Source organism: Nannospalax galili, unplaced genomic scaffold (assembly GCF_000622305.1).
Source record: "Nannospalax galili isolate Female #2095 unplaced genomic scaffold, S.galili_v1.0 scaffold413, whole genome shotgun sequence".
Lineage (NCBI taxonomy): Eukaryota > Metazoa > Chordata > Mammalia > Rodentia > Spalacidae > Nannospalax > Nannospalax galili.
In genome coordinates, this window is record NW_008333889.1 from 778,790 (window position 1) to 798,643 (window position 19,854).

Consider the following 19,854-nt stretch of genomic DNA (forward strand, 5'->3'; position numbering starts at 1 on the left):
AATAAATATAAAAATAGTCGAATAAAATATTCTCCTCCTCTCTCTCTCTCTCTCTCTCTCTCTCTCTCTCTCTCTCTCTCTCTCTCTCTCTCTCAATTTCAGAAACTCTATGCCAAGTGAGCACCCAGACCCAAAAAAGTACATCCTTCCTGCCTGTGTCCTCTTACATAAAACTCTAAGCGTGAAATCACATACATGTATGTATATAATTCTATGACCACTGGATAACTGAAAAGGTCATGGAGATAAGTAAACTCTCCAAGTCATTAGATGGCAACTTTATATGTGAGAGCAACGCGGCAGCATAAGGACAGCCAGCTGCCTGCAGTCTTGACCCTATGGAGGGAGCTGAGGCCTCAGAGGGGGGTTCTTTGCTGAATCTGGTTCAACAAAGCTAGCAACTCCAGCAGGATGTACGGGTTCTGATGCTCAAGTAGAGATTGAGAAGAAGAAAAAAATGCACCTGTTCCCACCCTGTGGCCACTAACATTAGAAGGGGCCCACTCCCTCCCCAAGCCTTGCTTCTGGCCTGGGTTTCAGAATATCTCCATTACTTGTCTTCTACTTGATGCTCTGCAGTTAGAATTTGTTAAACTAGAAACACATAGGACAGATGACTTCTGGAGAAAATCTGATGAGGGTTTACATGTATTACAGGGAGGTGGAAGAATTAATCACTAGTAGCCAGGCATGTGTCCCTGAAGGGGAAGACTGGAAGTTTCTCATCTTAGAAGTTAGGTGTACAGTAGGCTTGACCTTCTTTCACCACACATGAATATAGGATGGAGTGAGATAAGTCATTTCATTTTCTCCTAGAGCTCAAATATCAAACCTTAAACAGCAAGTTATTAGGTATTGTGTGTTAACTTGCCAGCTATTGGCAAGTCGAGGTTCTATTTCATCCCTGTTCTTTTAGTGCATGTATCATTAAAACTTGAGAACTTTTTCATCATGTTTGATGAGTTTCTAGTTTCAAGCCTTTGAAATTATAGAGTAGATAAATTTTGGCAGTTAAATATTCCAAGATGATTTGGTGCTATTTTAACTTCTTTTCAAGGCTCTGCATAGTGTCAGGTAAGAGAAGCTGCGATCACCTGGCTCTTGGCTCAGCATTAGATTTTTGATGTTTCTGTTTCTTCTTTTGTTTTATCAGATACTGTTTTCCCTTTGGACGACCTGAAGGTGCTCTAAAAGCTACACTTTCATTACTTGAAAGGGTACGTATGAGACTTCACTTAGAAATGCTGTTCATGTTTTCAGGGGCTATATATTTTCAACTGTTGAACTAAGCATCCCTCAGAAGTCTGACTCCGATGCACCCATTGCACTACCTGAATGTCTCACCTTTTCTTACTTCCCTTTCATTCTCTGTTTTTCTTCCTCCCAGAAGCCTTTCCACCACCACCGTATCCTGAAGTCGTGGGACCATTTTCTTTTTGTAGTTTCTATCTTTCAGGCTTTTTATCCAACCTGTCATCTCATGAAGTTTCTGTCCCTTTCCCTCTTTTCTTTCCTTTCTTTCTTCCTCCCTCCCTCCCTCCTTTCTTCCCTCCTTTCTTCCCTTCCTTCCTTTTATTTTAGAGTTTACCATTTTAAATGCAAAGGTGTGTCATTTTTTTAAAAATCCATTTCAGTCTCTCCATTTCGTATGATGTCATAACTGAATTTGCATGTTCTAGAAATACTTTCCACTACAAAAATAAATAGCAAGCATGATTTTTAAGTCCATGCTAAAAAAAATTTGGGGGCCACGAGAGATGGCACAGCAGTTAAAAGCACTAGCTACTCTTGCAGAGGGCCTGGGTTTGAGTCCTAGCTCCCACATGGCAATTAACTACTGTCAATAACTTCATTTCCAGAGACTCCAACGCCCTCTTCTGGCTTCTGTGAGCATTGCACACACAGAGACACATGCAGAAAAGTGCTCATATACATAAAAATAAACCCTCCAAAATGTTTTAAACAATTTTTAAATGAAATCGTATTCTGGTTTAGTGACAGTTGAAATTTTAAAAGAAAGTTATCTTTTTCATCTGTTAATAAACCCATTTATATACTATTCAAATGCTAACTGCTAAGTAATGTGATCTTAGCTCCTCTTCAATATCTGAATTATAAACAATTTTTAGTTATATAACTCATGGTTTAATTATTCTGGTCCTGATTAGTGACTTCATATTGTCTAATTTCCTGCCAAATTAACTTTAGAAATTGTTTTGTTTCTTGGCATCTCTATTACAAACAGAGGAAACGTTCTAAATTTGAAAGACAAAGGCTAGACTGGATGATTAAAATGAAATCATCAGATTATAGGTTGATTTCACATATATCATATCTTTATTTCTACTTTGTGTACACTGAGTAATAGATATATTATTAGAAAAAATGTGCTTTACTAGGGTCTTCGTTATTAAAGGTTACATGTAGCCTAGGCTTCTCAGAGTATTCATTTCATTGGATTCCTTAGTAGTGAAGAAAGTCAGTTCCTTAAAGATTACTTGACTTTTTGGAACTGCATACTATCCTGGGTACCTCACACAGCCTCTCTGTATCCTGTTTCCATGGCAGAGCCTTGGTCCTCCTCCCAGCAGGGAAGAGATAGTAATAGCGGAGATGCCTGTGTCCTGCCTTGACAGGTGGCAGGGAGACAGTGACCCTTTTCCAGCTGCCATCATTAATCACATCTCTTCTTGAATTGAAAGAGAAATACTAAGGGCCATTTCTTCATTTTTTAAATCTCTTTACTTACTGGAAACTTAGAAAAACAATATAAAACTATGTGTGAATTCTTAATACCCTGAATAGTTTGGAGGAACACAGTGGGGGAAACACTTTGACAGGACCCAGGATTCAGATCTTTCATCCAAATTAAATGTCCAGGCTCTTAGTATGAAATAGTCTCTCATTTAAAGCCTAGATTGAACTCTGTAGCCAACATATACATTTTAATTTCCAGTTACTGTTTCCATTTCCATTTCAGCATAGGAAGCCTAATGGTATGGTTCATAATTCTGTATATGCAACAATATTCCTCTTAATGGTAAAATTTTGGTAAAGGTTTCAAATATAATAGTACACATTTGATGCCTATATTTTACTATGCACAAAAGTTTTTTTCTTCTTTTCTGGCAACAAAGTATCTAATGTGTGGTTCTGAAGTGCCAAATATATTTTGCAATAATATGAAGAATAATTGACTTTGATAAAGATTTTTTTAAATGATAAAGTTACATTTTCTAGAAAGACAGTCTTGCCTAAATAAATGTTAAAATGCTGGCAAAGGTTACTGATACTTTGATGATTGAATAAATTAGAGTGTAAAATCACTGCTCAGTGATGAGGCTGCAGCAGAGAATGAAATCATAAAGAATTGATGGATGTTTTCATGTTCTTTCAATGTCTTTTTCATGATGAAACACCAGTAGACTACCTAGAACACTTGCAGATCATCATTTGGATATAAATAAAGCATGGCAATTCCATTAAGTGTATCAAAAAATAGTTTGACTAGTATAATCATCATGAATACTTTGATCAGTAAAACGTTCTGAAGAAAAGTATCAGGAAATGATTATAAAAGCATTTTAAGTTATCTTTTATATATATAATGCTATTTGCCCCCTGCCAGCCATAAAACATTTTATGGGGAAAAAAATTCAAGAATACATTTTAGGTATTGGACAAAGAATAATCAGCATCCTTTTCCCCCCCAAAACACAGAAAAATTATACAGTTTTTTAGCATCTGCTGTTCCATAAGCATTCATTTCACTAAGGCAAAAAACAAGTTTCTTCCCTCTGTCGAGTGTACCATAGTGTGTTCAACACATCACAATCATTAAAGTTCAATTAGTGATTCTTTTTACAGAGCTTGAAAATTATGCCCATTTATGATGGAATTTTTCTTGATTTTCAAATGTATTCAAAAGACCTAGGGCTTTTAAATTAGGACTGTACAAGACAAACTTTGTTTATCCCTTGTCTCAAGAACTGTAATCCTGATCTGAAACATCTGCTATGATGGTGTCGAGGTCCCTGGAGAAAAAGTGACAGTCATACTGAATGGTGACCTGGCCTATGGGAGGTTTTGATGTGCACAAATGAGGCTTAGGCGGGAGGAACCAAGACTGGAGGATTAGGTCCCAGTTGTGAAGTGCCGCCTCATTACTTCCCACAAGTTACTGAGGAACCCTCCCCCTTCCTAGGAACACTCAGGTCCGGGACAATCTGTGTAATTTGCTTTTAGTATGTATTTTATGCACCATCTCTCTCTCTTCCTCCCTGCCCACCTCGCTTCTCTTTCCTCTCGGTAGGTTTTAATGAAAGATATTGCCACTCCCATACCCGCAGAAGAGGTGAAGAAAGTGGTCAGAAAATGTCTGGAGAAAGCTGCCTTGATCAATTACACTAGGCTCACAGAATATGCCAAAATAGAAGGTCAGTGCGGTGAGCAATTGCCGAAGTGGCCGTGAGAGCCAACAATGCTTATTAACTGAATTTTCTATGAGAAGTCCTTTCCTTCCCTGAACAATCCTGCGCTGTGGCAAAGGGAAATGTCTCATTAAAATCTCAGCTGGCGAACTGAAGAGCTTTTTCCTATTCATTGCTTTAATATGCCTCCTGGGACTCTGCCTGAATGAAAGACCCAGGATCCGTGCTTAAGTTGTCCTTTGTTCTTATTTTGAGTTTTCAAGAAACCAAAAGGTGTTTTCATGGGTTGTATTTTTTGACATTACTGTAAGTACGCGTAACATTTAAACTATGGGCTGCGGATTCTGTCCTGTTTGGTGTCAGTGTAATATTATGTAATTTTATTTTCTGTTCTGCACTGTCACTCAGAGGAGGAAGAAACTTGTTGATGATTGTGAGGGCTGAAATAAACTGATAGCACTTCCTGCAGCTTTTAATTGCTTGCGGTATATTGATGCATTTGAAAGATTAGATCTCTTGAGAGGACTGTGCACTTTTTTTCTCTTTCTTCCACTTTTATTCATTAAGGACACTGATATTTTAAATATTTGGAGATAAGTAGATGGGAAGTTGTGGCAAAGCCACAAAATCAGCTTTTATTTTTTATTCTTTTGACTGATTTTAAAGTATGGGAAAAGTCTTCAAAAATCTTTTCTCAAATTAAAGTAAAACTGATTATATAGCGTTACTAGAGTGAAGGGGAAAGTTTGCAGTCTGTTAAATTCTTATATCTGAAAATAAGAAGAAAGTTACCCTGTAGCCAAAGGTTAGTACGTTTCAATATTTTTAAATTATGTTTAATGAATGGTAAATGGATGAACTAATTGGTATTAGAATAATTTTATCAAAATCCAGCCAGTGAAAAAGACTGTGATAATTTTTGCTATCCATTCTTTTTTTCCCCCTCTCAAAATCTGGTAAAGCTTGCTAACAAGCACGGGATAACCAACCTCCTGAGTGATTAACAAAAAAGCCATCTCATCACCATAGCAACCAATATTATATCACGAGAGTAACAACATGAAACCTGCTTAGTTACCAGTTTAACATCATTAATTATGATATCATGTTGTGTTAAAGAAAAAGCAATGAACATTAGCTCATTGGAGGGAAGTGGAAGATAAACACTTTGGTTTTAGCTTTTGAATACGCATTCAAATAATTTTCATGTTTGGGAGAATGGGTGTTCCAAACACAAACTGAAAGAACTGATATTAAAAATAGGTATTAAAATGTTTCAAATATGTCATAGAAAAAGTTTGTGGGGACCTTCAACCAGCCCAGGATTATTTTGCACAAATACTGTTTCCTTTACAAAAAGAGTAAAAGAAACCTTTCTTTCTAAGCAGTTCTAGCCAATGTTTTCCAGCTGTTATAGAAGAATGCTGAGAGATATATACTATATTTCTCTGCATATCTATTTTGTAGTCAAGGTCCATTTGACAATGGATAGAGGATCTTTTCTTATTTGTACATAAATAAGTGTGTCTTTGATAGAGTAAATCTATCCTGGGACCAAAAGGAGAGGAAGCAGGGATTGCTCCCATTTTCCTTACATCGGTTTGTTCTTTTATCTCAAATCTCCTATGACAGTATTCTAGAAAATGGCTCCTAACAGTCCACTGCCAAACAATCTCACTTTAAAAACAAAATGTTTGCCCCTTCCCTGAGAGAAACTTACATGTTTTTTTCACTTCTTTCTTCCGCCCTTACTATTTTTGTTTTCGGTTTTTAAAAAGTGATTTTACTTTAGGTTCATGTCAGAACAAGAGCAAATAAAATGAGTTAGAAAAGTTGGGCTACTTTTCCTTGCTTTATTGGCTTTCTATAGTGCATGAGCAGTATCAGTCTTTGCCTTTCTCTTAAATTCTCTTTTCTTATGTTTTAGGCCCAGCAGAAAAGGAAACAGGTAATCAATGTTTCTGCATGTGCCTGCCGTTGTTTTTAACATGGCATTATGACACATTGAGATATTATTGGCGTACACTGTTGTTTTTCAAGCTCCTCCATACTGTTTTCTCCAATGCCTGTACCAATTTCCATTGTTACTTGTAGTATACGGGCCTGTTGCCCTCACATCCTTGCCCACAACTTGTTATACTGGTGTGTGTGTGGAGGTGTGTGATCATGACCATTTTAGCAATATGAGGTGATATTTTGTTATAGTTTTTTTTGCACTTCCTTGAAGATTATGGTACTGAATATTAGGTTAGTTGGTTTTCTTGTATTCGTAGTATGAGTCGGTTATGTATTTCAGATACTAGCACTCTATCAGATGTATAATTTACAAGTGTTTTCTTTCAGTCTATAGGCTGCCTGTGCATTGTTCCCTTTACTATTGGCTGTGTGATGTTTTGATATTGATAAGTAGCTCTCTCCTTTTCAAATCACCTATTAAATCATTTCAACTATGACACTGAAAATCCTTGGACTCTTTCAGAACTAAGCTAGTGCTTTGTAGGGAAAATGCATGCCATTTTTTCCTCTGAAAGTTCAGCAGCATTGTTATATGAATTCAAAGCAAGAAACCTGAGGCCATATTAATGTCATACATTATGTTTTAAGCATGGACACTAATCTTATTTGGAAGTGGTTACCGATTCATGGAGGGCTCTCACAACCAGAAGAGAGCACCATCTTCCTTTATCACTCTTAAAAACTCGCATGAAAGAAAAAGGCATAAATGCTATTAAATAAAAGTAAACTTTTCTTAACTTTGAACATTGTTAATTCAGAAAGAGCAGAAGTTATGAAATCCTTTTTCAAGAAATTGCTAAGAAATAGATTTGTTTTGTTTTTATCTGAAACTCTGAAATTTTAAAGTTCTTCTTATCTGTACTCCTTATCACAACTGTCATTAATTTAACTGTGGGTCATTTTCTGTCCATCCCGTCTACTCCCTCTACAGCCCCTTGCAGGCAGAGCTCTCACTGCCTGGTTCTTCCAGTGCTGTTGCACCCAGCCTGAAAAGAGACTCAGTGCTCAAAGCTTGGATTAATCAGTTCCATCTAGAAACGATGGAGCACGAGACCAGGGATGAACCTTTCTAGGCCTGGTTTCCGCCTTTCAGTCATAGTCACTTAAAGTGTCATAGACAAATTTCCCTGTGTTGTTTTTAACTAAAATTGGCTCTGGGTCTTGGTTGGGGTAGGGTTTGATTATTTTCCAATATGTGAGTCCAGAAAAGTAACAAGTACAAAAAACCGAGACAAAAAAAGGGGTAGAATGACCCCTTCATCATGGTCATTTGTTGTACTTGAAAATTATTAAATAATTAGAGAAAATGAGATTTTGTTTTATCATCTTCACACACAGCCCATAGCAACAGCAGCAGAGTCCCATGCTCTTCAAGAACTCTTTCAAAATACATAGTGAGTCTGGCTAGATGGCACAGCAGCTAAAGGCAATTTCTGCCAAGCCTGATGACCTGAGTTAAATCTCTGGAACCCACATGATTAAAAGAGAGAAACAATTCCCATAGTTTGTCTTCTGACCTCCACATAAATATGCATGCACACACAAAATAAATAAATAACTGTTTTAAAAGAACATATTTAAAACACAGCATTTTATATCCCACAAAGTTGTTGTGAGAAGTTTTTATCCTAATTCACAAACAAGAAGTCCAGGAGTACCTGTGGTTTTCATACTTGTATAGAGTAAGTCAGTCAGCCATCTAGACTGGGTGTCCAGATCCTCAGCCCTTGGGCTCTGCTCCTTCTATGAAATCAGAAGAGATCACAGTGTACCCTGAGGATACATGGGCAGAGGCATTAGACACCTGTACCAAGGCCCCATTCAGTTAGAGGTAAGAGGAAAGGATTCTCCCCACATTCTCATGCCCGCTAGATTTCTTCCCTGACTTCCTGCTTAACCATCCGTTCCAGCACTGGAACACCTGTACAGATTTTCACCTCTAAAAGAAATACTGTTATTAAAATTAAACACTTAAATATAAAAGAGGAAATTCAGCATAATCTCTGATGTGAGTGGACTGACAGAAAAACTGAAAAATGTCTTAACTCAAGAGAGTTTTTAAGAATTATATATGTCTTTAGTTGCATTTAGTAATGGGCCAACCCATCAGGATCCCTTAATAAATGACATAGGGTGCTTTTAAAGGCAAATAAAAATGAAAACATTGATTATATCTCTACTGGAGAATCTTTCAAACAAATAACCTCATGACTATTTATACTACCTACAGAGGAACAAAATTCTGTCCAAGAATTCTTGAAATTTTGTTATCAACTGCCTGCATGTTCCAGATTTTTTTAAAAATATTTATTTAATAACCACATGGTTAGAAGAAGCACTTCATTACAGCATGAACATATTCAATAACCATTTCCAGAGCAAAGATGCATCTCTTTCAAAATTGGCTGTACATTTTTAGGTTCATGGTTGAATTAATACAGTTATACAATATTGAACTCAGTATAAAACCCTACAAGTCATAAAATTAAGTGAGGTTTTAACGTTTAAAAAAGATCTCCATTTCATTTTAAAATATATTATTTTATACAGAAAAACTCATTTTTAATGCTACTAAGATATTTGTACATGTGTCTCTAATCTCTTTGTATCTGATTATTACTGTCACAGTTGATTACTTTCTGAGCTCCTTGGCACATGAGCATGGATATAAAATCACCAGGTAGATTTCAATGGTAATGTTTTTCACCTCTACTAATTAACATGTAGCAAATTTTTATGCTTCTTCCTCAAATATAACTCATTTTTTATTTATTGATTTTTTTTGTGTGTATTTCATACAGAACATTCCAAACAATCTTATTCATCTATATACCCACATCTCAAATGGCACCCTTCCGTAGCCTACCCACCCCCCCAACTGGAGCCCATATACTCTGTCATCCCTGTTACTGTATACTGTGTTGTCAGTGCCCCCAGCAGTACCCCAGTGCTTGTCTATCCGCTGAATCTAGTCAGCCTATCTAGAGTTCCTTGTTTTAGGAAGGTCAGCTCTTCGTCATCTAGCAGCAATCAGTTATCAATATTCCTTTAGATAAGATTGGGGTCTACTGTTCATTTTCCCAGTTCTATGCTGGGTTACTGGTCCTAGAAATTTTTTTTTAATTAAGCTTTTTATAGCGGTAACTATGACTTCAGTGGAATAAAAGTAATTATTTGCACAAAGCTGTACTACCATTATTAAAATTCAGCATGCATGGGACCCCACCTGTGTCTCTGAGTCCCAGGAACCATGTCAATCCTCTTCACTAGTTTCTGGACCGGCAAGACTGACTCAAAGTTGTGACATTTTATGACAAACCCCTCAACCATGTCACAATAGCTAAGGGTTAATATTTGTAGGGGTGCTTTTTCCAATAGTATAGTTATTTAATAATAAGAGAAAACACTTCCATGACAGCTATTATCTAAGCAGTTTATATGCATTGTTTCATTTCTCCCTTACAATGAAACTTTGTAATGCATATTATTATTACTATTTCAGAAAACTGAATGAGTGGTTGCACAATTTGACTACATCATAGGCCTAGGAGGTAGGCCATTGTAGCTCATTATATGTTGATCTATGTGCTTTCCTCTCGCTTTATCCCTCCTGAAAAGTTTATATCATTACATTTGCACAATAAATTGGGTTTTTTTTTCCCCCATAGATCTCAGATGTCAAAATTACTAATATCTGTAAGTCTCTTCCTAACCCAGAGGGCACATTACAGATCCTTCATCCTACTAACCATCATGGAGTGTTCGTGACATGAGGGGAGGGTTTGTACTTTAATAACTGCTTCCTCAGCAGTGCTGAGTAAAGTGCCTGGCACATGCACAGTACTTAGTAAATATTTATTGAATAAACAAATGAGTTTATAGCACAGACAGTTATCGGGCTACTTACAGCAGAAAGAACATCCGTAAACTGGCAGGCTGCCTTGTAAAAGGTCATTCAACCCAATCACTGAATAATTAAAATATAGGATAAAAACTAGCCACTTATGAGTAACAGGGTTGGAAGAAATAAACCAGAGCATCATGGCCCTATTACAGGAGGGAGAAGCAGCACAGTACCAGCGCTGTGTCAGAGAAGTCAGAGGTTACAGAGATAGTTGCTCTTACAGTGTGCTGAGCAGGCCACCCAGTTTCTGTTGTTTTGTGAGCCAGCATGCTGCTCAGCTGTGACTCACAGTTTTTGTCCATCCTTTGGGATTCATCATTCTCCACTGGCAGCACAAATTTGCAGAGTAAAGAGGTTTTTAGGGAACTGGAGAGATGACACAGCGGTTGACCAGAGATCTGGCTGTTCTTGTGGAAGACCCGGCTTTAAATCTTAGCACATGGCGGCTAACAACTGTCTGTAACTCCAGTTTCAAGGGAATCCGATGCCCTTTTCTCACCTCTGGGGGCATTGCAGGACACAGGTGCACTTACATACATGCAGGCAATACACTCATACACATAAAATAAAAATAATTTTTTAAAAATAAATTTTAAAAAGATTTGTAAATCTGGTGATAGATGAATAAAGACAAGTGACCTCGGTGTCTGTCCTTCTTGGGAACTATTTTCATGTTTCAAGAGAACTGATCATTCATTTTGAGAAGTTGAAATTTTGAGAAAGCAATTCTATTTAACTTGGGGCCTGTAAAATGCTAGATGTTTAAAAGGACATTTTTTAGGACTCCCTCAAAGGTCTTTAATTTACATTGTACCAAAACCAAACGTTTTCTAAATTTGTTTAATTTTGTCACTCATTTCATAGTAGTGAGATTCTTTTTAATACAATGTAGAATTCAAAATGACACTGAAGGCCTATTTTCCTAATTGTATATTCATTTTAAACTGAAAGCTTTGCTAATACAAATTAGGTGTCATTGTTAAAGAAAAGTACATCTGTGCTTTAGTTCAAAGAATTTCTTATAGAAAAGAATAGCAGTGATGCATATATCATCAATCCCTATTTCTTTCTGGAAACCAGGCATCATATTATGACTTACAATATGGGCATGCTTCTTATAGCTGGTCTTGATGTGAGATCTTTTGCACAGACTTGGTAGATAAGTTTCCTGTGAATCTAGAATATGGAGGTGCTGGAAGGGAAGGTAGCATGGATGGAGTAGGGAGGTCTTTGTGCTATGAGGATGGTTTCAGCCCTCTGGTTGCCAGGCTCCTAGTTCTAAGCCCTAGTGTGCTCATTTTCAGAGTCTCAGTTGAATGGCACAGAAACACTTCCCCAGGGGACACTGTGCTTACTTTCTTTGAGAAAAGAAGTTGCACTGTGGCAGCCCTTACGTCATTAGGATGTGTACACCATCTGGGTTGCATTTTAATTTAGCACTACGTTGTCAAATGATAGCGATAAATAATAAATAAATAGAATCTGTTTTGCTTAAGAACTTGTGTGCCTAGTAGCTGAGTATACAAAATAACACATTGAGGAAACTGTCTTGTTACTAATGAACAGCTTCTTACTAATATTTATAAGATCACAATTTTCTCTCATAAAAGTTATGTGCTGGCTTATAAATATAATATTTTAAGTATTAAGAAGATGTCATCATGAGGGATTCTGAGGGTGGCTCAGTGGTTAAAGCATTTGAAGCACAAGCATGAGGAACTGAGTTCGAATCTCTAGAACTCATGAAAAGCCAGATGCGGTATTGTGTGTCTGTAATCCCAGCACTCTTGCAGTAAGATGGGAGGCAGAGTCAGGAGAGTCTCTGGAAGCTCACAGGCCAGCCAGCCTGGCCTATGCAGCAGAATGAAGAACAAGAGATCCTGCCTTGAACCAGGTCAAAAACAAGGACCAACACCTAAGAATATCCTCTGACATCCACTCATAGCACACCAGATATACACACATACATACACAAGATTTAAAAAAGTGAAAATATAAGAATAGATGGCATTATGAACTAAGGTTTCTGAAACTCAAATGCTAGACCCAAATTGTGTTCTTCAAAGCATGACAACACTTAGTAGAAAATAATTTCTAAATTGAAAGCTATTGAATCTTCATCCACCATAAAACAACACGTAATTGAGGCATTCCCATCTGGTATTTTGGGCAGTGAGACCTTGGAAACAGTAAAATTTCTGTTTCTAAATTACCTATGGATTAGGAGCACAACAATAGATAAAAACTTCTGACTCTAGAACAATGGGGATGATTACTATCTTTTTTCTTTAGCATATTTCAGAAAATCATTCAAGTCTGTTGACATGATTAGGAAAGATTTTAGTAAACACAATGCATATACATATGGTAAAAACTCACTGCAGCAGGCATATTGATTTACCAGTTGTGATTATCTGGATAAAGGCTCAAACCACAGTTCATTTTTGCAGTACATAAAAAAGTTGTGGTCATTTTTCATGTGGTAATGATAATTTACATTTCCTAAGAAGGCATAATTTTTTTCCTAGTAGGCATAAATTGTTTTGATTCCATCATGCAATGGGACCCAACAGAAATGTTTATTTTAAACTACTCATCAATGTGCTTTCATCATTTATTGAATTTGGCATCTTTAACACTGCTTCCTGGCCACATGATTGCTCATTTTCCATTAAATATACATTCAATAAAGTATCAAGAATACATCCCCTTTTTAAGTACTATGGAAGTAACACTAATTCACGTTGGCTTTTTCCTCCTCTGGTTTGGAATGCACTAGGACCCCTGTGTTTATTTGACTCAGTTTTTCTCCACCTACTTACTAACCACTGAGGAAAATATCCCGTGTAATTTGTGTCCCCACTAACTAATTGCCTCATCACAATATACTCAGATTAAGTCTTACAGATCAAAAACTGTTTGGAGGCATAATAAGCAGGGCTGCAGGGATTATTGAGCAGAGGAGCAAATGAAGACATTACTCACTGATGTCTGGCAAGGCTTTAGTGTTTTTAGCTTCGGGTTTTCAGCAGTGGAACATCTGTGCTGTGCAGTGATCCAGTTGCTTCACGCATGTTCAGGTAACTATGTGAAAAGTCAGATGAGGGCATGGGGTGTTCACTTGTCCACTGAAGCAACACAAGAGCAGTGCTGGGAACACTCTTAGCACCTCTGTACTGTCTGTCCATGGCTTCAGTGCACAAAGGAAAATGAGGGCTCTGTCAGCCTCAAACAAACTGTGGACACATTTGAAGATACTTGAATCTCCGTGCTCTATAACTAGTTCTGAGAACGTATTCCTTCAGCATCCTTCTTCATTTCCTGGGTGTGGGTTTAAGAAAGTTTCTCCATTGAAATATTCTGAAAACATTTCATGTTGCCCTTTGCTTTGGCTTTCTATCTCTTAAGTTGGAAAGAATCTCACCAGCACCACCTGATTTGTCATGGCTCTGTGGAGGTCTTCTGTGACCTCAGCAAGTAACACCTTTCATTGATCTACCCTCTGTGTCCATGAGCCACCCATCCTGCATTTCCTTTACTAAATGAATTTTGTTTGCTGTACAGTGTAAGTTATAGTAAATATAAAATTAAAACTTGGGTTTGATCATGAACAGTGTTCCCTTTCCAAGTCAGGCTGTCATAGGAACTTGATCTAACATTTAAACAATATGTGGCTTAAGATATTTGAGAGCAACCACATCCTATCACATTTGTAAGCATGGTGGGCTCCTACTGTTTCCCTACAAACATCAACATCCACACCCTCTGTATCTCCAGTTCTCCAGCACTGATTCCAATTCCATCTTCTTCTTTCTAGATAGACATTATTATATAACTCCTCTTCCTCCTGTGGATTGTACCTCTGCCTCTTTCTAGATCTCTCCCTTCTATCTACAAGTATGGTATCACCTTAAAAAATGTTTATCCTGAGCTCTACTCTTCCAGCCACTGTCAAAGAGTAGTGCATATGCTCACCTTGATTTCACTTGCCTTCACTTCTTGCCTCACAGAGGCATGGCTTCCAATCATGCCAGTGTGTCTGGTGGAAGAGTTATAGGAACCTGAAGTGTGTTGTGGTAAGAGAGAATGCGGGATGAAAGGAAACTTTTGAACTCTGTTTCTGACTCTCCCTTGTATTGACTTAAAACAATAATGATTATCCTCTAGCCATTAGAATTGGTATCACTAGACCAGGTCACAAGGATCTACAAGAAATAGTAAGACAGGGCCTCACTTCTGGTATAGTGAACGGTTAATAAAAAGAACAGTGAACTGGGTGAGTCACCTCTGGGCTCCTCTGCCATCCAAATTCCTAGGCTTAAAGGCTTACAGCCATAGGAGATAGTGCCCAAATGCTGATGATTTAAATACAACAGATTAAAAGTGATTCCCCACCCATGGGAGTTGCCCAATGGATTAGTAGTAACAGAAAATAATCAGTATTATTCCCTGATTAAGTAATAAAATAATAATCAGCACTGTATTCCCTTGTAATGTCTGCTCTAAAAACTTAAGCTCCTCCCCCACCCAACTCCACATAAGGGACTCCATCCAATGAATGAACCATAATTTCATTCTCAGTTCCTTCCAAGGATCTGAGCTCTTGGCTCCTGAGGAGTACAGTTCTTTTAAAAGATACACATTTTCGAAATGGTATGTACCATTAGAACTTATAAAATAGGTATTCAAATTGAGTGTAATATCTCAAGATTTTAAGAAATATACTAGCAGTTTGATACAGGAAAATGAATCTGTGACAGTCTTGGGTATGAAAATAATGTGGCTGTAAGAAAGATAAAATACAGGATGAAAATAGCTGAAATTTTCTTTGGGAAATCAGAATGAGGGGAACAGTAAACGAGAACGCAGAAGACATTGTCAAAGGAAAATTGTGTATAGACCAGACATAGGTTAAACAGACTTCCAAAAGACCAAGAGAAAAACAGGTACAAGTGAATGCAGTAAGAAAGGAGAAAATAACTGGGGACACAGGAGTCATAGAGAGTGATTAAGTATTGTAAACAAATTTTGTAAACACATATGAAGTGTGGTTTAAATAGGTATTTCTTTGTAATTGTATATTAGTTAAATCAGAATAAGAAGCAAAGCTCAAACAGGCCCATAAGCTTTAAAAACATTGAAACAGTATCAAATCCCCAAAGTCTTAAGCCACCTTTCAGTGGCAAATTCTCCCGAAACTTTGGAAACAATTTCTATTCAAAATAAGTCTCATAAAATAGTAAACGAATGAAATCTTCCCAGTTCATCTCAGAATATAAATATTTGATTCCCAAACCTTTTATAGGCAGTAGACCAAAAGAGTCATCCGGGGCCCATTCCCTTCTGTGCACATGTACATAATTCCTAGGTAGGATGATAACATTGAAAAATACTACATCCAAACCAAAGGTATTTATTCCAGTATTTAAAATTAGTTTAACACCAAAAAACTAACACGCTCAGGGGAAACACAAGGTATCTGAAATAGTTCAGCCATTGCATGTTCATGCAATTAAAAATTACACTGTTCACAACTAAGACAGTACACTTTAACTTTACATAATCTACAGATTATAAATTAAATATGAATTTTTATGGTACTGGGAGTCAAAAACCAGGGCCTTGCCCATTGTAGTCAAGCACACGTCCACAGAACCCCATTCTCAGCTCTGAATCTTTTACTTGGTGGAGAAAGTTTAGAAGCATTCTCTATAGGATGAGGAGCAAATACCTACATTACCTTAATTCTAAAAATCTTGGGCAGCATGAAAGGAATAAAGTGATTGAAAGGAATAGAAAGAAAAGAGAAAACTATTAATCTTACTAAATAAATATCTTCCTAAAACATTCAACAGAATTTAAATAGAACTTACCTAACTAATACAAGAGTTGTGCAGTTTCTCCAAGTAGCAAGTCATCTGTTAGAACCAATAGTCTTTCTCTGAATTGGTGATTCTCAAACTTTTTAGTTTCAACTCTTTGCACACAACTTACATAAATTGCAAAGTGCTTTTATCTATGTGGGTTACATCAATACTTATTATATTAGAAATACATCAGATATATAGAAATGTTTATTACTATTTAAAATTCAGGGGGCTAGAGAGTTGACTCAGTGGTTAAGAGTACTAGTTGCTCTTGCAGAGGACCTGGGTTCAATTTCCAGTACCTACATGGCATTGGGTGAACATGCTTGCTGCCAGGCATGTTGACCTGAGTCCAGTCTCCAGGACCCCCATGACAGAAGTAGAGAACTGACTTCCACAAGGTGTCTTGTGACCTTCAAATGCATGCCATAGCACACATGTGCACACATTAAGTAAATAAGTAATAAATAAATAAACAAAAAAATTAGAATAAACTTGTTTTCTGTCAGAACAAGTTAAGTAATTTATGCAAAAGAATTTTCCAACACAAAATAGTCACTCAGTGAGAAGCCTGGCCTGGCTTTACATTGTGGATACCTTCACAGAAGACATCTGTATTCTCATAGTTGTGTTTATATTTAGTCTACTGCAATACGTTATTTATGAGTGTATATATTATATATATCAAGATTATCTACCTGGGCATGGTGGTACATACCTGTTGTCATAGATACTTGGGAGATGCATTCAAGGCATGAGTTCAAGGCAGCCAGAATTTACATTATACGCTCAGAACTTCAGAAAGAGAAAAAGAAAAAAAAATCTGGCCTCACACCAATAGAAGGCTAGATAAGGGAAGATGCTCTTAATGAATTTTTTAGATAATTGTGAATTATCTTGTACATTTTACCGTAACAAAAAAAATGTTAGTTTCTCAGCAATTAATTACAATTAGTCTAAAAGCATTTATCAATGAACTTTTTATACTATATTAAATTTCTTTGATTAAATATCAACATCGATATGTCTTTCACTCTGTATAATTTTGTTTTGCTTTATATATTGATCATGAAAGTAGGTGATTTACTGAATCATTTTCCTAATATTGGCAAATATTGTGTAATACTTTTTCCATCTTAACAGTTTTAGACACTTTAATAGTACAGTACATATTAGTTATATACAATATGTATAATACTTTGTAAAAATTGATATCGCCTCTGCCTCATCAGAGCTGTCTTAAACTATTTGGAGGCCTTCGAGCTCATCTTACCAATTTCCTTAAATTCTAATTTTTTCTAAAGGCTCTAAAAATGCCATTACCAACAAATACCTATTATTTTACTTTAAATAATATATTTCTATTATTCATTTCCAAAAAATATCTGGCTAATATCCAAGTCTAGATATCCATATTTTGTATGTCTATGTTTTCAGCTTAAACTAGTTCTGTTGAGGGGAAAAACGGTTCTGTCATGACTCAGCGACAGGCTTTTCCTTGAAACAGTCATACTTCAGTACATAGAAGTAAATATGCAAACTTTATTTTATCCATGTGTAACATTTCAAAACGTATCCTCAAGGACAAAGCTTTAATAAAACAATAACATTTAGTCTTTCATTAAATACAGTCTGATGTTAACCTATTTTTACTGGAGTACCTAGTGGTAAAGAATACAATCACAATTAAATTTAGCATCACAGGCTTGAGTCACACTAAAGTTGACAGCAACTTTTTCTACCATTACTTTTGCACCATTAGTTTAAATATCAACAGAATTCCAAAGGGAAAAGGGGAACTTATAAAAGTAGTGTTGATCTTTCAAGCATCTTAAAGGTTTTAGGATTTCCACTGGTCAATGAACCACACTCCAAGAACTATTGCTTTTCACCATCAATAAACTAGGGAGAAAACATCAACAAAAATTAATTAACTTTCTCAGTAACAACTAGGAAATATCTTTATCAAGCATGCAATGCAAAACTTTATAGACTTCTATGAAGAATTTAAACTCAAAGGATTGGATTTAGATTAGGAAGCAATGTAAATAGATATATAGAGACAAAATGCATAATGTAGGAAGGTGGATTTAAAAGTACAATCATATGGGCATTGTGGCACATGCCTTTAATCCCAGTATTCAGGAGGCAGAGGCAGGCCTATCGCTGTGATATGGAGGCCAGCCTGATCTATATAGCATAGGCAGCTGGGGCTACAGGGAGACCTTGTCTCAAAAACAAAACAAAAAGATAAAATCTATCACCTTCACAAGTCAAATTTTTTGTCCATCAAAATTGTAATATTTTTATGAACTCTAAATCTACCTTAAAATTTAAATGTAGGAAGAATGGGTGCTAAATAACCAACTCAACCTATAAAAAAGGCTTTAGTGATTTGTCTTACCAAATACTAAGACAAGCTACAAAGCTATCATGAAAGCCCAGGATCAGCTAGAACAGAAATGTCAGTCAGATCCCTGTCTGTATGAAAGCCTGGCATGTTTCATCTAAAATAGCTATGGAACACACACCAGTGGGGAAAGGATGGAATGCTTATCATGTGATGACTGAAAAATGGGCTTTCTGAATGGAACCTTGACCTCTAGAGAGATGAAGATTTCAGTGTAATGAAGGAAATACCTGCCTCTACAAATGTACCACTTTCTTTTAAAGTATCCTGGGCCATTATTTTTGCCTTATTGCTTCTCAGATAATTCTCCCAGTTAATTAATTTCATATCTAAGTTTGAAGCACAATAGTTTTACCCTTCCTATAAAATACATGTTGCATTTTAATTCCTTCATTTTTGACACAGAAAGGGATGCAACCCCTGGAAAATACATCAGGAATATTTAATAGAATATATACAGAGTCCCTCAGAGCTGGAAGAATTATATTCTAAAAACCTTCCTTTGGTATAGATGTCCTCTATAAAAATTCTGAATGCTAATGTGAGCACAACAAACATGCCTATGGGGACCCTTAGGTGTGCTGCTCAGCAGGAATTATACCTCAGCATGGATTCATGATACTCTGAAAGCTCTCGCTAGAATCTTTGCTCATTCCTCTGAAGATGCATGAAAATCTCATTACAAGTGTTCAACACCTGCTTCCTAAAAGGTCTCAAAAAGATGTCAGTTTGCTCAGCTCACTTGACAGTATGTCGTACATTTGTTGTTGGTTCGTTTTCTTTTTTTTTTTTTAACTTCCATATGGATTGTGATTCACAGGTAAATGCCTTCTTGAAATAACAAGTTTCTTTACTTTCACACACAACTCTATAGACTGTCATTCTCCAAAGTCAGAGCTTAAAAGAACCTGACTGATGACCCCTTGTTTATTTACTAACATGTGTCAACAGGTAAACCAAGTGACATATAGCAGTGTGGCTCCTGCGGCACCTTGTTAATCCAAGCAGCTTAGATGTATTAAGAAGTCTTTTCCAAATCAGAGTAATGGAAACTGACAGGTTTCTACCTCTTTCTCAGCAGAGTTTGTAAGTGCTGAAAGCCTGCACAGATGACATAGTTCAGGAAGCTAGAAAGGGTTCTTTATTCATAGAGTATAACTAAGTGGCCAAAAAGCCTCAAAGACTAAATTAAAGGCCCAGTTAGTGCTTCATATATATATATATATA

The 19,854-nt window shown here is 36.6% G+C and overlaps 1 protein-coding gene across 10 annotated transcripts in view; it reads left to right on the forward strand.

Moving 5' to 3' along the window:
- Cadps2 (calcium dependent secretion activator 2) overlaps window positions 1-19,854 on the forward strand; it is a 595,026-nt gene that overhangs the window by 461,625 nt on the left and 113,547 nt on the right. For 7 of the 10 annotated variants that reach the window (XM_017797102.1, XM_008828867.1, XM_017797105.1 and 4 more), the window contains exons 15-17: window positions 1,154-1,217; window positions 4,313-4,436; window positions 6,358-6,378. In XM_017797102.1, coding sequence (XP_017652591.1) covers window positions 1,154-1,217; window positions 4,313-4,436; window positions 6,358-6,378 — 209 coding nt within the window. The remainder of the gene's footprint in view (window positions 1-1,153; window positions 1,218-4,312; window positions 4,437-6,357; window positions 6,379-19,854) is intronic. The other 3 variants (XM_017797106.1, XM_017797107.1, XM_017797104.1) reach the window with 1 other exon arrangement.